The sequence below is a fragment of the Antrostomus carolinensis genome, unplaced genomic scaffold (genome assembly GCF_000700745.2).
Source record: "Antrostomus carolinensis isolate BGI_N321 unplaced genomic scaffold, ASM70074v2 scaffold5379, whole genome shotgun sequence".
Classification (NCBI taxonomy): domain Eukaryota; kingdom Metazoa; phylum Chordata; class Aves; order Caprimulgiformes; family Caprimulgidae; genus Antrostomus; species Antrostomus carolinensis.
The window spans coordinates 3,894-16,395 of NW_010340519.1; the positions used below are offsets into that span (position 1 = coordinate 3,894).

Below are 12,502 nucleotides of genomic sequence, written 5' to 3' on the forward strand. Positions count from 1 at the left end.
AAAAGCCAACCCCCAGTGAAGACTTCAGTTAGTTTCCTGGTCAGTGTTACTTTTGAGAGAAAGAACAACAAACAGCACTAGCTTCATAATTCACTGGCAGAATTAACTGCCTTTATTTAGTGGAGCTTCCTGATCTCTCTTGCCTAACCAGCACTTCATGTTCACTAAAGACCAGCACAAGTTCCATAAAGACATAACCAGTCATTGCTCCGAAGTGAAGAACATGAAAAAGCAACAAAGACCAAAGAAGATTGTCCACAGCCACAAATAAAGCGAAAGTTGCTTCTGCTCTGTTCACATTCCCATGGTTTCTCCTATGAATGAAGAAAAAGTTCTTAATTCCAGTGGAAAAAAAGGAATTTTTAATTCCACAAATTTTAAACAGCAAAATTAAGGAAAAAAAAGAAATAATGTAGGAAGAAAAAAATAGGAGTAATTGCTGCAGATAAAGCTGCTGATCAGATCCTCAGAGCCGAGCATGGATGCTGCTGTGGGCACTGCCACAGTGTTTTTCAACTGCCACAGGTCAATCACAAGTTGATGAACTACTTTCTCTCCAGTCTGTGGTGACCAAACACAGATCTCACTCCACACAGGACTGCTCTAGGTAGTGAGGCTCTGCACATATGGCATACATTTTCCCTCCTAGTACAGATCCTCTGAACACAGATATCTCCCAACTCATTCACAAAGGCATAAGTTTAAAAAAGCAAGAGGTGGACTAATTCAGCAAGCAATACGTAAACAAGACAGTTGCTTGGTCAGATTCCTGTGCTGAGCCCCACATACCGACTCCAAAGGCCATTTACTCTGACACAGAAAGCAGAGAGCAGGAGTTTCTTCTCAAGGTGGCAATGTCACTTTAGAGTAAACTATCAGAGACATTGGGACTACATCCATCTCCCATATCAGTCCTGGGCTGCTGCTGAGACCTTGAACTGTAATAACGAGGTCCTTGTCTTAGCCAGCTTTGGAGATGACAACAGACACCTCCCATCAGATAATCCCTGAATCACCATGTGAGGCGTATGCACTGCAAGGTCAATAACCTCACTCTCTTCTCAGCAGGTCGCCAGTAAAGCTCATTACAGGAAGCTGGCTCTGTCCTTCAACAATGTGACAGGTGATTCTCGAGGAAAGGAACTGTTCTCACTTCCTGTAGGACTGGCTGCCTGCAGAAAAACAGTGAGAAAGGGTCTGTCAGCTGAAAGCAGGATTTATTACAAGACAGGAGCTGCCTGAGGGCAACACTTGTTCAACCTGTACAGTGACATAAACAACACAAAGAACATGCACAAAGGCACCTTAACCACTGATGTTGCAACTTAAAAATGCAGAATGTATTTATGGCAACCACTTGTCAGTGGACACAGAAAGAACTTGTGGAGGAGCAGGGAGTCACTAGGGCCCAATTGGACTCCTGACAAAAATAATTCCTGTTCTTCTGGTAGAGATTATTGTACTACTCTAGCTCCACTGTGCCCTAGACAGAACTTGGTATATTGCAAACAGCTTGAGCATGCCCGTGCAGAGGAGTTCAGAACAGATGCAGGAACAGGACAGATTAAACCATTCAATCATGTCCACATGGAGGACATAAGCATAGTTGAGAAAATTTAGATTTGGAGGTCCACCCTCTGTTCTAGTCACACTGCCAGTGTCATCCCTGTACCAGCTAGGAAGTGGAATCCACAAAAAAATCACAGCATCCCTGGTTTTATTTGAAAGAGCTCAGTTTTGCTTTAAGGTGCAGCTTTAGAGCTCGGCTAAAAGTACAGGGCTACATCTCAGGCAGGAATCTGGCCCCAGGCCTGTAGCTGCACTAAGTACCTGTGCTTCCTCTGCATTCCTCAGGCATTCCACACACTCCATGCTCCAAGAGGAGCAGTTCAGCTGGGTTTATGTAAAAGCAACTTATTTCCAGAAAATATACCTATAATAAATATTAAAAGCAAGCTAAAAATGTGTCTCTAAAATAAGTGAGCACATCAGGTAAGTACAACCAGAAACTCAAGATTTTTCTCATCATGCCCATCAGCTATAAAAACTTGTATTTCTCCAGCAATACCAAGAAATCCACAAACTAAAGACAGCCTGTCTTTAGTTTGTGGATCCCAAAAACTGTGGATCCCAAAACCTTTAGCCTCCCACAAACTGGGACAGACTGTACATCAGGTAAAAACCTGCATAGCTATGCAGCAGGCAAATAGGAGGCGCCAATATCTGTGCATCTGATACCATTTTTGACACTCAGATGAGTCCACTAGGAAATTAAAGGAAGAGTAGCACAGAGCTTTACTAGGGAAACATCAGGGCTCAGCTGCTTCAGATGCCTCCCCACACCTTTAAGTAACAACTGGGAATTTCATTATCTTTGAGAACCTCAGGTTTGGACATAGATGCTTAAAGCCCTTTTTAGTCCTTAAAAATCTGCTCCTCATCACCTTCCTGTCACTTTTTCCAAACATAAAAACCTGTGTGAAAGGCATTGTGAGAAGGACAATAACTCGTAGGTGCTCTGTGACAGCAGACACCACCACAGAATACATACACACAGAGTGAATGGAAGATGACTTGTTTGCAAATTAATTTCTTTGCCATTTTTAGCAGGAAGATAGAAGTTTCACGTTCAGTTGTTGACACCAAGTCTGTCTCATGGCACACATGGACAGATAGAAAACAGTTACCTGGAACCTCAATAGAAAATTCTGGAGAAAAGGTAAATGGACATATAATGAGATGTGATGCCTGCTGTACATTCAGTTTTAGGATGCACAGACACAGCAAAGATAAGAGGTATATTGTAAGACAAATACTATCCAAGCAAAGTTAAAAGAGGCCAGGAGTCTGGACTTACAAATTACATACACTGAATCAACAGAGAAACCCAAGTGATGTAGAACTCTGATCAGACTCTGCTTTAATGCAATTTCAAAATAAGATACATTATACACTGTGCCACTGGAAAAGGAACTTACTCCAGAGCCCTACGAGAGCTGCAGGTGCACGTCACCTTTCATAGCACACACACCCCCAGGGGTGTAAAGCTGCCCTGGAGAAACCAGAACATGAGGAGGAGTTTTTGTTCACACAAACAGTATGCTTTTCCCTTCTTCAGCAGAGCTTCTCCTTTTCAATGGGCTAGTGCTTTTGTAAATGAACTGAAACAGAAACCAGGGACAGACTCCTGGGTGTTAACACCACATTCAGTCAGGGCAGAACAGTGCTTCTATCACAGGAAACAGAAAGCACTGATGTCAGCGGTAAAACACGGGGCATATGAAGCAAAAGTAAAGCTGAAAGAGCTAACAGTATTACCTAAGCACAGGGCTGTTCAAGCAAGTACTCTAGGTCAAAGCCTCCCCTTTACCACCAAGGACATCCCCTTCCATTGCCTCACCCCTACTCCCTGAATGAAACCACTCCATCTCCCTGCACATGCAACTGAGTGGAACAACAGTGAGTGCACAACACTGAAGACTTAGGAAGCTCTTTCCAGCTCTTCTGATGATTTACTACATTATTCAATTCCCTGCATTTCATTTTCCCTACCTGTAATGTGGAGCTCATGATACACACATACCTCAGATTTCTTGGGAAAGTTTACAAAATACTATGAGCTACCGTGTTTTTGGGAAGTGTTTAAAGATAACAGTTACAGCTAAAACGTACAGCTGATGTTACATTGTGATCAAATAATCATCACTAAACTTCTTGTGACACTTTTGGAACAAGAATGTACAGCACTTAGCTCCTGCCATTTTCATTGACACTGGCTCCAGCTAGTCCTATCTGCACTCCACAGAAAAAGCTTACTCCTATTGAAGAATGCACCTTTCTTCTCCCTCTCTCCCCCCAAAATCTCCTCAGTTTACACACCATACACATTTACTGTTGTGTGAGCATCTGAGATCAACTTTACTGGGCTTAGGTTGGCTGGCTTAAAGCAAGTGCCCATCTTTTGCCTTCAACCTCAGGATCACAGCCCTCCTCTCTTCTGAGTCCACTGCAAACTAGTACTGCTTACACTTCTTCAGGCAAGGACATGTCCATATGGTTTTTAAATACAAGTCTTGAGCAGAATGATTGCCACAAGCAGTACACCATGCTTGGCTGTCCTGAGCCCATCTTCTGAACTGCCTGACATGTGATCTACATTCAGCTGCAGTGTAGACACACCCAGGGATCCACATTCAAGAACATGAAACAAGTTACACAGCAGAGTGAACAAGTTTTTAAAGAAAATGAAATAATAACGACATCTAGAGAAAGTCTAATCTGAGACTAAAAGCTTCTCCCCAACTTCTGAGAATTTGGGCCACTTTTCTCCACCCAGAGACAGGAAAAAGCATGTCTCAACTGCTCACATGACAGCCTGGAAATAGGAGCAGTGTTCAGCAGAAACAATTACATGGTTGTCATCTGCAGGATGTACAAGTACAATGTCATATACTCCTGGCACATTTGTAGCATACGATTTAATTCCTGGAGAGCTACTACAGTGTTCCCTCCTTTCCCACCCCAAGGACTGACAAAAAGAATGATGACTTTTTCCACTTACTCTGTCTGCTCCTTGTGGATGATCCTGAGGAGCTGGGACGGCTTGTTTGTTGGGGTCCAGACTGAGAGAACTGGGGGGCAATGGCTGGGACCTTTCCCTTTCTAGGGCTGGCACTCTGCACTTCAGGAGTGCGAGGGATCTTGGGTTTGCTGGTGAAGGCTGAGGGAAACTCACTGTAGGGGGAGATGGAAAGGGTTAGCAATGTGTGGAGAAAAATGTACACATACTATGTCTGCAACCAAGTGAAACTTGCAGTATGTGTTGTGACAGCATGACAAACTGCTCAAAATCCAGGCAGATTGCAAATGGAAAGGAACATGGCACCACAGGTACTGCCCTGGAGCAATGTACTCACCACACAGCCTCTAAACCTGGCTCTATCGAGCTATCCTACTCAAACCTGGTTCTTTGGACAACAGGATTGAACAGATTCAGTTAAATTCCCTGCAAACAAGTAACAGATCTTTAGCTTGTTTTCCATTGTATTTATCACACATAGACTCAATCTGAGGTGCAAAAAACCCATATAGATATGCTACAGCACAGGAATACATCATTTTAGGGCACAGACACTATTCTTTCTCCCAAGTATAGGTCACAATCTTGTCAGACACAGGCAGCCTCCCTGGGCTCCCAGCTGCAAGAAGACTTGTAGAACTCCCTGAAAGCTTTGTCAAAAGAGCAAAAAGCTGTGATGGCATCTATGAAATAAATTCCTTAAGCACACAGGTTCCTTGTTCACACTGAGAACATGAACCAGCTGCTGCTATTTCACAGTCCACATGTGCTGCGAGAATATCATTCTTTAAAATTTAGTCCATGACTGTGAGAGGATATACTGTCCTTCCCTGCCCCCAGCATCAATATATTCTTTCCCAGGTACAAAAATGGAGGAAATAGCAACTTTGTAAAATAATTCTGAATCTATATTCGTATTTACTCTAGTGAGTCAACTTTCTCTAAAAAGGAGAAAAGGTTAAACAGAAATAACAGCTACATGAAAAAGCTCATCATATTTAAAAAGGAAATAAAAGCAGAGGCAAAGGCAGGAGATCGAAATAGGTGTCATCTAAAGACAGGCGATTAAAATGGTCCCCGTGTTATTAGCTCCATCAAAAGAACCCTTTGTGACTATCAGAAAGGGTGATTAGGAGGATTTTGAAGACATTTAATCTCCCCTCCTCGGCTGGGAATGCTGCTGAGTCAGTCCTGATTAGCCCTTCCATAGCCCTGCTTCACCTTGCAGGGAGATTTGAGCAAGTGTTTCTTTTGTATTTTAAATAGCATTAATTGTCTGTATTTTGCATATGTATAAGCTAACTGTAAGGAAAGAGACATGCTAATTGGTCTGCTAAGAGCCATCTCTGCAGTCCCCTACCTATCTCGGTGTATTACAGGTATTACACTTGTCTCATTTCAAAGGAGGAGGTGGCAGATGGCAGCAGAAACATATTAGCAAAACAAAACCAAAAAAAGTAAGATTGGCTAGATAAAACACCAAGCCCTGGATCACAGGCATATTTAAATATCTCTCTGTGTAAAACAGTCCTACTGTTATTGCTTTTTTGTCATTTTATTACTTTGGTTCAAGAGCTGGGTTTTCAATTCATGAGTGCTCTTCATGGCAACCTTATGTGTACTATGATATGCTAAAGCAGATAAAAAAGAAAGATCCAATAAACTCACAGCAGTTTTTGAGCCATAAATGAGCTTTTTTTGTTTTCCTTATTCAGCAATAGATAACAAATCCCTGGATCTGTATTCCCCATACACTAAAGCGTGTTTTTAGAGCCATCAACAATCTTCACATAGTTTCACTGCAGTAACCTAGGCAGCTAGACTGTAAGCACTTCGGAGACAAAGCAAAGTAATGCAGCCAGAGCCACTATACCGAAGAGAGTGATACACAGCGGTCACACAGGAGGGCTCACATCATTGCAAACTCTTCACTAAAAGATTGTATAAAATAAGATGGTAGCAAACACTGTAAAGTTAGAAAAAAACCTGCTGTTTGTCTGACAGGATGCAGAGCAGATCTCAGTCTCCATGTGCTCAGGTGGCACAGGACCACCTCATCTTTTACTACATCAATAAAGAAACCAAGATCAATAGAAAAGAATTAGTCCTCAGAATAACACAGAAAACTGCTATTTGGCATCTTTTAGAACTTGATGAAATGAAGAAAGAAGAAGCAAAATCTACTGTGGGAAAATGTTCTGTAGTATTTGGCAAAGAAGTCATTTACCACAAGGTGTGGTAATTTGAGAACAAGTGCTAGAACAAAAAAAAACCTCAACGAACCAAAAAAATGCCAAACTCACCAGAAACCTACATTTGCATTGAGAAGAAAGAAAACTGCTTACTTGGAAAAAATGAAATAATTGTCTATAAAAAAGTGCACAACAGACTGACATTGGGATTGGAATAATCAACCAGGAGACGTGACAGGACTTGAACATACAAAGATGAGTTAGGCTATTTTCTCCAAGAGAAATACACTCAGACTTTGGGCAATTTTTACCAGATGATCAGAAAAGCAAGACCATTAGACACCTAAGAAGGTTCTGCAGAGTTTAAGCTCTTTATTCTGATGATACTGAAGATACTGAATACGTAGACTCAAGCCTTATTACAAATTTATCCTTGATTAGCTAAAAAGCACAACCGATCTATATTCTTACACGAGCAAAATGCAGCAGGGAAAAGCAATGCAGGGGCAGCTGCCAGTCTGACATTTATCAGCTAGAACAATAATTTGTTCCTGTGGAAATAAAACCACTGCAATAGACATATCACTACTAGGGCCTCATTTGTCTCTCAGACTGATTTAGCGGAATTTCACTGATCTCTGTGCAGTTAAATTCCCAATTTATACTGCTAAGGAAGAGGGGAAGCAGCAGTGACCGCTTCATCACAACTCAGCCCTCCTTTTCTCATACATACCTCTTCTAGGAAGGAGACATCTCTTACAGGGGTCAAAACTATGACCAAAGCAGTGATTTATTTGCTCTGTTTGTTTTGCAAACAAATTAAAGTATGCTTCCAAGAATGAAAAGAATGAAAAGGCAGGTCTAGCTATTGCAACACCAACATATTAACAAAAGACTCTTGACATAGGAAACCCCGTGTTCGCTTGGACTGTGAATGGCTACATTCCTATATCCGTAATTTGAGGTTGCATTTGTAAATACAAATCACTGCACATATGCTGAGGATGCACGCAATGAAAAGATATTATCTTCTTCTGCAGGATACTGCACCTGTGCCTTCAGATAGAGATCCATCTATTACTGAGATTTAGACATACATTTATGAAGAAAAGATAAAGATTAATGAGACGTGTCTTTTTGATAATAGATTATGACTGTAGAGAAGCAAAGCCTATCACTAAGGTGAGGGGCAAGATGCTGACAATTTATGACTTCTTGCAAGCCAAAGCCTGAAAAATAATCTCTCTCTCTATCACAAAGCAAGCAATTTGGCCATAGAATTCTCATGGTCTATTTGTATTTGGAGTATGTGCTTAGCTACTGTTAGGACAGGCAACAGAAATAAAACAAATAATGCTGGGATAGGGGTATGACTACTAAGCACTTCAGCTGCTAACCAGTGATAGTTTGTTGACAATATACAGTTTCTCAGATCTCAGCATTTAAATAGCACAACTGGGGAAAAAAAAAAAAGTTCCAACAACCCAAAACCACACCAAACCCCCCAAAAACCCTAAAACCACACACAGGCATCTGTAGGCCAGAAGGAAACAAAGCTCTAAACAGAGAGTCCAGTTTTCAGAGGCACCGGAGCTTTAACTGACACAAATAACTAAGAATTTCTGAAAAATAACATCCATAAAGGGTTGGTAAAACCTTTCCTTTAACACATCTCCACCCATTCTGTGTTTTAATTCTGGAATGTACTTGCTTTTAAAATTTCTCTACACTTACTGTTTAAAACTTGGCCAATCAAATTAGCTATAGGAAAAAGCTGTTAATGTCTGAAGGACACATGCGAGCCCTGCAAAACTTCGGTACACCTTGGTCCAATTGCTAATGAATTCCTAGTTCCCATCCAAGATATAACATCACAGTCCTACACATGACAAAGGCTTCACAGAGAGCTCAAGGTATGAACAGGAGAAGGAGAGCAAGATCTTTCATCTTCTTTTGACAGAAATTGTTTCAAGGAAGAGTTGAAACCTATTGCTGGGAAAACTCACAATATTGCCTCCCTTGCTATACCTGTCTAGTGGATAAATCGGGGACCCTGGTCAGCAGTGCTAGCAACTCACCATGTTTAAACACTCTGAATCCACTTAAATTAAATTCTTAATTTTTCTTCCTTCTCTAAATTAATTGCTGCCCTGTTCCCACAGTCCTACCTATTTCTTTACTAATAAATAATTTTTCATGGGTTAGAGTCGAGTCATCTAAGGAAGCAATCAGGAAGTTATATTTGCAGAAGACTGCATTGTGCATGCATGTGAAGTTCATTAACAATGTCTTGCTTGAGATTTCTCCCATTCTGGACCAGATGCTTAGAAATTGAACAGCTGCCTCTGGCACAGCTAAGGGTATTTTGTTTGGCAAGCACCACCACAGCTGTCCCAGACCAGACTACATCATACATCAAATGACTTCACAAACTGTCTTTACAGCAGCATGGAATTAGCTGGTAAGTCCCCTAAGACTCTTGCACTTTTAGATACTCATCTGTATAAATCATACCTATGAGACTGCCCATTTACTTTGTCCTGGGTGAAATCAGGAGATCGGGAAGACAAGACATTGTCACCAGCTGGGATGCTTCGGTCCATTCTATGGCCTGATGAGAATACTGTAGATGACTTCATTTCAACTGCTATTAAAAAAAGAAACACAGTTCAGTGAGGAGTTGTCTCTTTACAATTTTACTGGAAACACAATCAAGTCACAGTTCCTGCTGCATGAAGGAAACCTTGAGATAATGGCAAGGCTACTGAGTTAGGGTGGCAGAGTGCATTATGGCTCATCAGTTGAACCAAGCCAACTGCAAGTGTGCAAAATTCCAGTCCTCTGCAGTTGGAAAGTAAAACATGCTTGGATGGTTTTCAGAGCAGCTACACTCTGCATGTGCAATGGGCTAGGAGCATGCGGACCACTGGTTAACATACACCTGCTAATGACTGATATCTCAGTAGAACCACAGGAATGCAACCACTTGCAGTTGTCTGTACGCATCCATAGTAACAGGCAGCCACTGTGGACAAAACCCAGTGGTTTACACTTCTCTCAGGCTTCAGGTCTGTTCCACTTGTTCAATATACCTCACTTTCTGCCTTGCACTAACGGAGAAGGGAAGGACAAGTCAGTCTGCTGAGAGACACAAGGCTACAAAGATGTGCAAGTTCAGCAGAGTTTTGGGAAAATTCCTAGCTCTATTCCTCCCATGTCCTGATTTGCTCTCACATGCAGATATGGGTGCAGATCAGGTCACTTTCAGACAACCATCTGGCTGCCCAGCACCAGATGCAAGATTCAGCATAGTAAGTGTAGTAAGTTGACCAGGGTTCATCTTTAGTCCACAAGTTTCCTGCTCACAGGAGAAAAAAAAAAAACAAAAAAAAAAGGAGCCAGAATCATTGATTCTTTACCTAAATTAGAAAATGGGAGGATGGACACAGATAAAATAATGAATGAATCCAGGCATGGAGGACATTAAGAACTGCTTTCATTTTTAGAAAAACAAAAGAGAATCAAGGTTTCTTGAGGCTAAACTTAGCTTCCTTGAGATATGACCTTGATGATGCTAACTGGTCACATGAAGCTTTTATTCTAACTGTTTTTTCACTTTTGGTCTCTTACTATTCATTTCACAACCTGACTGTATGAAACTCTGAATCTCATCGTATTCATGTGATGCTGGAAAACACATATTCTGAAGTGAGCAGGTTCCTCGCACTGCATAATGACCATCAGATCAAGATCAGAACTCAATAAACTGCGTATTTATTTCACAGCAATGATGTTTGGCAGGGCATGATGAGAGTCTCTAGAAGCAGTACAATTATTTTTACACCTTTCTGTTGTGTACTGTTCCCTGCCATATCTTAGAAGACACTAGAAGAGAAAGGGCTTATTTTCCATTGTCTTCAACCCAAGCCTTTCCAATTTAAGAATTACAAAACCTTCCACCTTTTGAAAACCAGGAGATGTCCAAAGACCCAGTCCAATACCATTATACAGAATGAAATTCCTGTATAATGAACAACCAGGGGATCCAGCAGTGCAGTCTCTCTTTTCTCTTCTCTTAATCCTCATTTCTAAATCCCAAAAAGTAAGACAGACAAGCATGCATTTCACTGACTACTTGCAAAAACCTGAAACAAACCTCTGGCAATCCTTCAGGTAGCTCGGTGTTGGTTTATAGCCTGGATTAGTGCTAGGAAGAATTGTCTCTGCCACACACACAAATAATTTGCCTTTCTACAAGTATAATGCATATAAACTTGCAATATACCATACATTCTGACCCACAAGATTTTTCTACAAGAAAAGAGACTATAATCTAGTTCTCTTACTTGTATCCACTTGTATATAATTTTGACTGAAAACAGCTAACAAATTGTTTTAGACAGAGGCTACAAGTAAAGTTCTGACAATATGAAACATTAAAGTTGGCAGGAATTTCTTCAGCATGAAGGCTTTAAATCAATACTCTCCATGAAAAATGAACCAACATTCACTTTGTTGACTTACTTAGGTTCCCTGTTTAACCCTCCACACAAATCTCTACAAGCAAACTGTCAGACAGAAAAGGTGACGAAGGTGAGTGAAGGCATTTCACTGGCAACATATTATCAAAATGTGGTTCAGAAGGCACGCTAGGCTCCTGGTGGCTGCATAATGCCTTAGAAATTGCATCCAATTCCACTTTAAAACAGGAAATAGGAACACCTTTGGTATCTGCTTGGCTTGATTCCTTTTAAGAAGCATGAATATGTAAAACTCCTTTTTTTTCCTTCTATATAGGAAAACGACAGAACTATGTGGAGTCAGTAGGCTTTTGATCAGTTTATGGCTTCTGCTGTTCCGAGTTGCTGTCACCTCCCTGTAGAACGGGCTCAGCTATACTCAAGGTGCTACTGCACAAAGCGAGGCTTGGGGACAGCAGCTCTCACTCCTACACAACAGTGAGACCCCAAGTGCCCATCTTGAACAGGAGTTTCATCGACTTCTGTCATACGCCTTTTATTCAGCACGTTACATTTATCAGCTCTAGGCATTACACAAGCAGATTCTTGTCTGCAAGACCTTGGTTACTTTTCTCAGAATCCTTTTAATTTCCTCTAGGAAATTTAAAAAAAAAAAGAAGAGAGGGAAAAAAGTATGCTATTTCTTTACTGCTTCAAAGCATATTTTTCAGCAAAGTAAAGGCATGCTTTGTCTGAACTTATTAATAATTCTGTACCGGATATGCTGCAAGACCCTTTATCTAAGACTGCAGAACATTTTGCCTTAAATCCCTAATTGGAAATCTTAATGAGTCCCTGCAAGAAGGTTGAAAATCCCACGTCCAAAGTTCCATGATCCTGTGGATATCAGAAGTTCAGAAATGAAGTATTTGAGAAGCTTTTAAATTCCATCATGTGTTTCTGAGCTCTCAGGTCCAGCTGAGTTTGCATTAATTTCAGTTTAAGTTGCAAGGACAGAATCTTCAGCAGCATCATCCACAAGGTAGCTATACAGCACAAGGCTTCCCATCCTCCACAACCTTTTATGGTTTGAATGTAGTTGCAAATCTAAGACGATAACTGCAGCTGCCTTCAACTTTAATACAGAGGTCTTAGCCAACAGAGCCTGCAGGTGCCAGCAGACAGTGATTCATTTAGTTCCAAACAAGGGTATATTTGATCAAGTAAGGGGCTTTGCCTGCTGGGAAGTGCACTGTCTCTGGGCTGCAGCT

The 12,502-nt window shown here is 41.1% G+C and overlaps 1 protein-coding gene across 1 annotated transcript in view; it reads right to left on the reverse strand.

Annotated features, from left to right (window-relative positions):
- Positions 1–1,149: 1,149 nt before the first annotated feature.
- The window catches only part of ARMC9 (armadillo repeat containing 9), a 65,705-nt gene continuing 54,352 nt past the window's right edge, over positions 1,150–12,502 (reverse strand). The window contains exons 23-25 of the mRNA XM_010176158.1: positions 9,286–9,418; positions 4,562–4,734; positions 1,150–1,172 (exon numbers count right to left, since the gene is read on the reverse strand). Coding sequence (XP_010174460.1) covers positions 1,150–1,172; positions 4,562–4,734; positions 9,286–9,418 — 329 coding nt within the window. The remainder of the gene's footprint in view (positions 1,173–4,561; positions 4,735–9,285; positions 9,419–12,502) is intronic.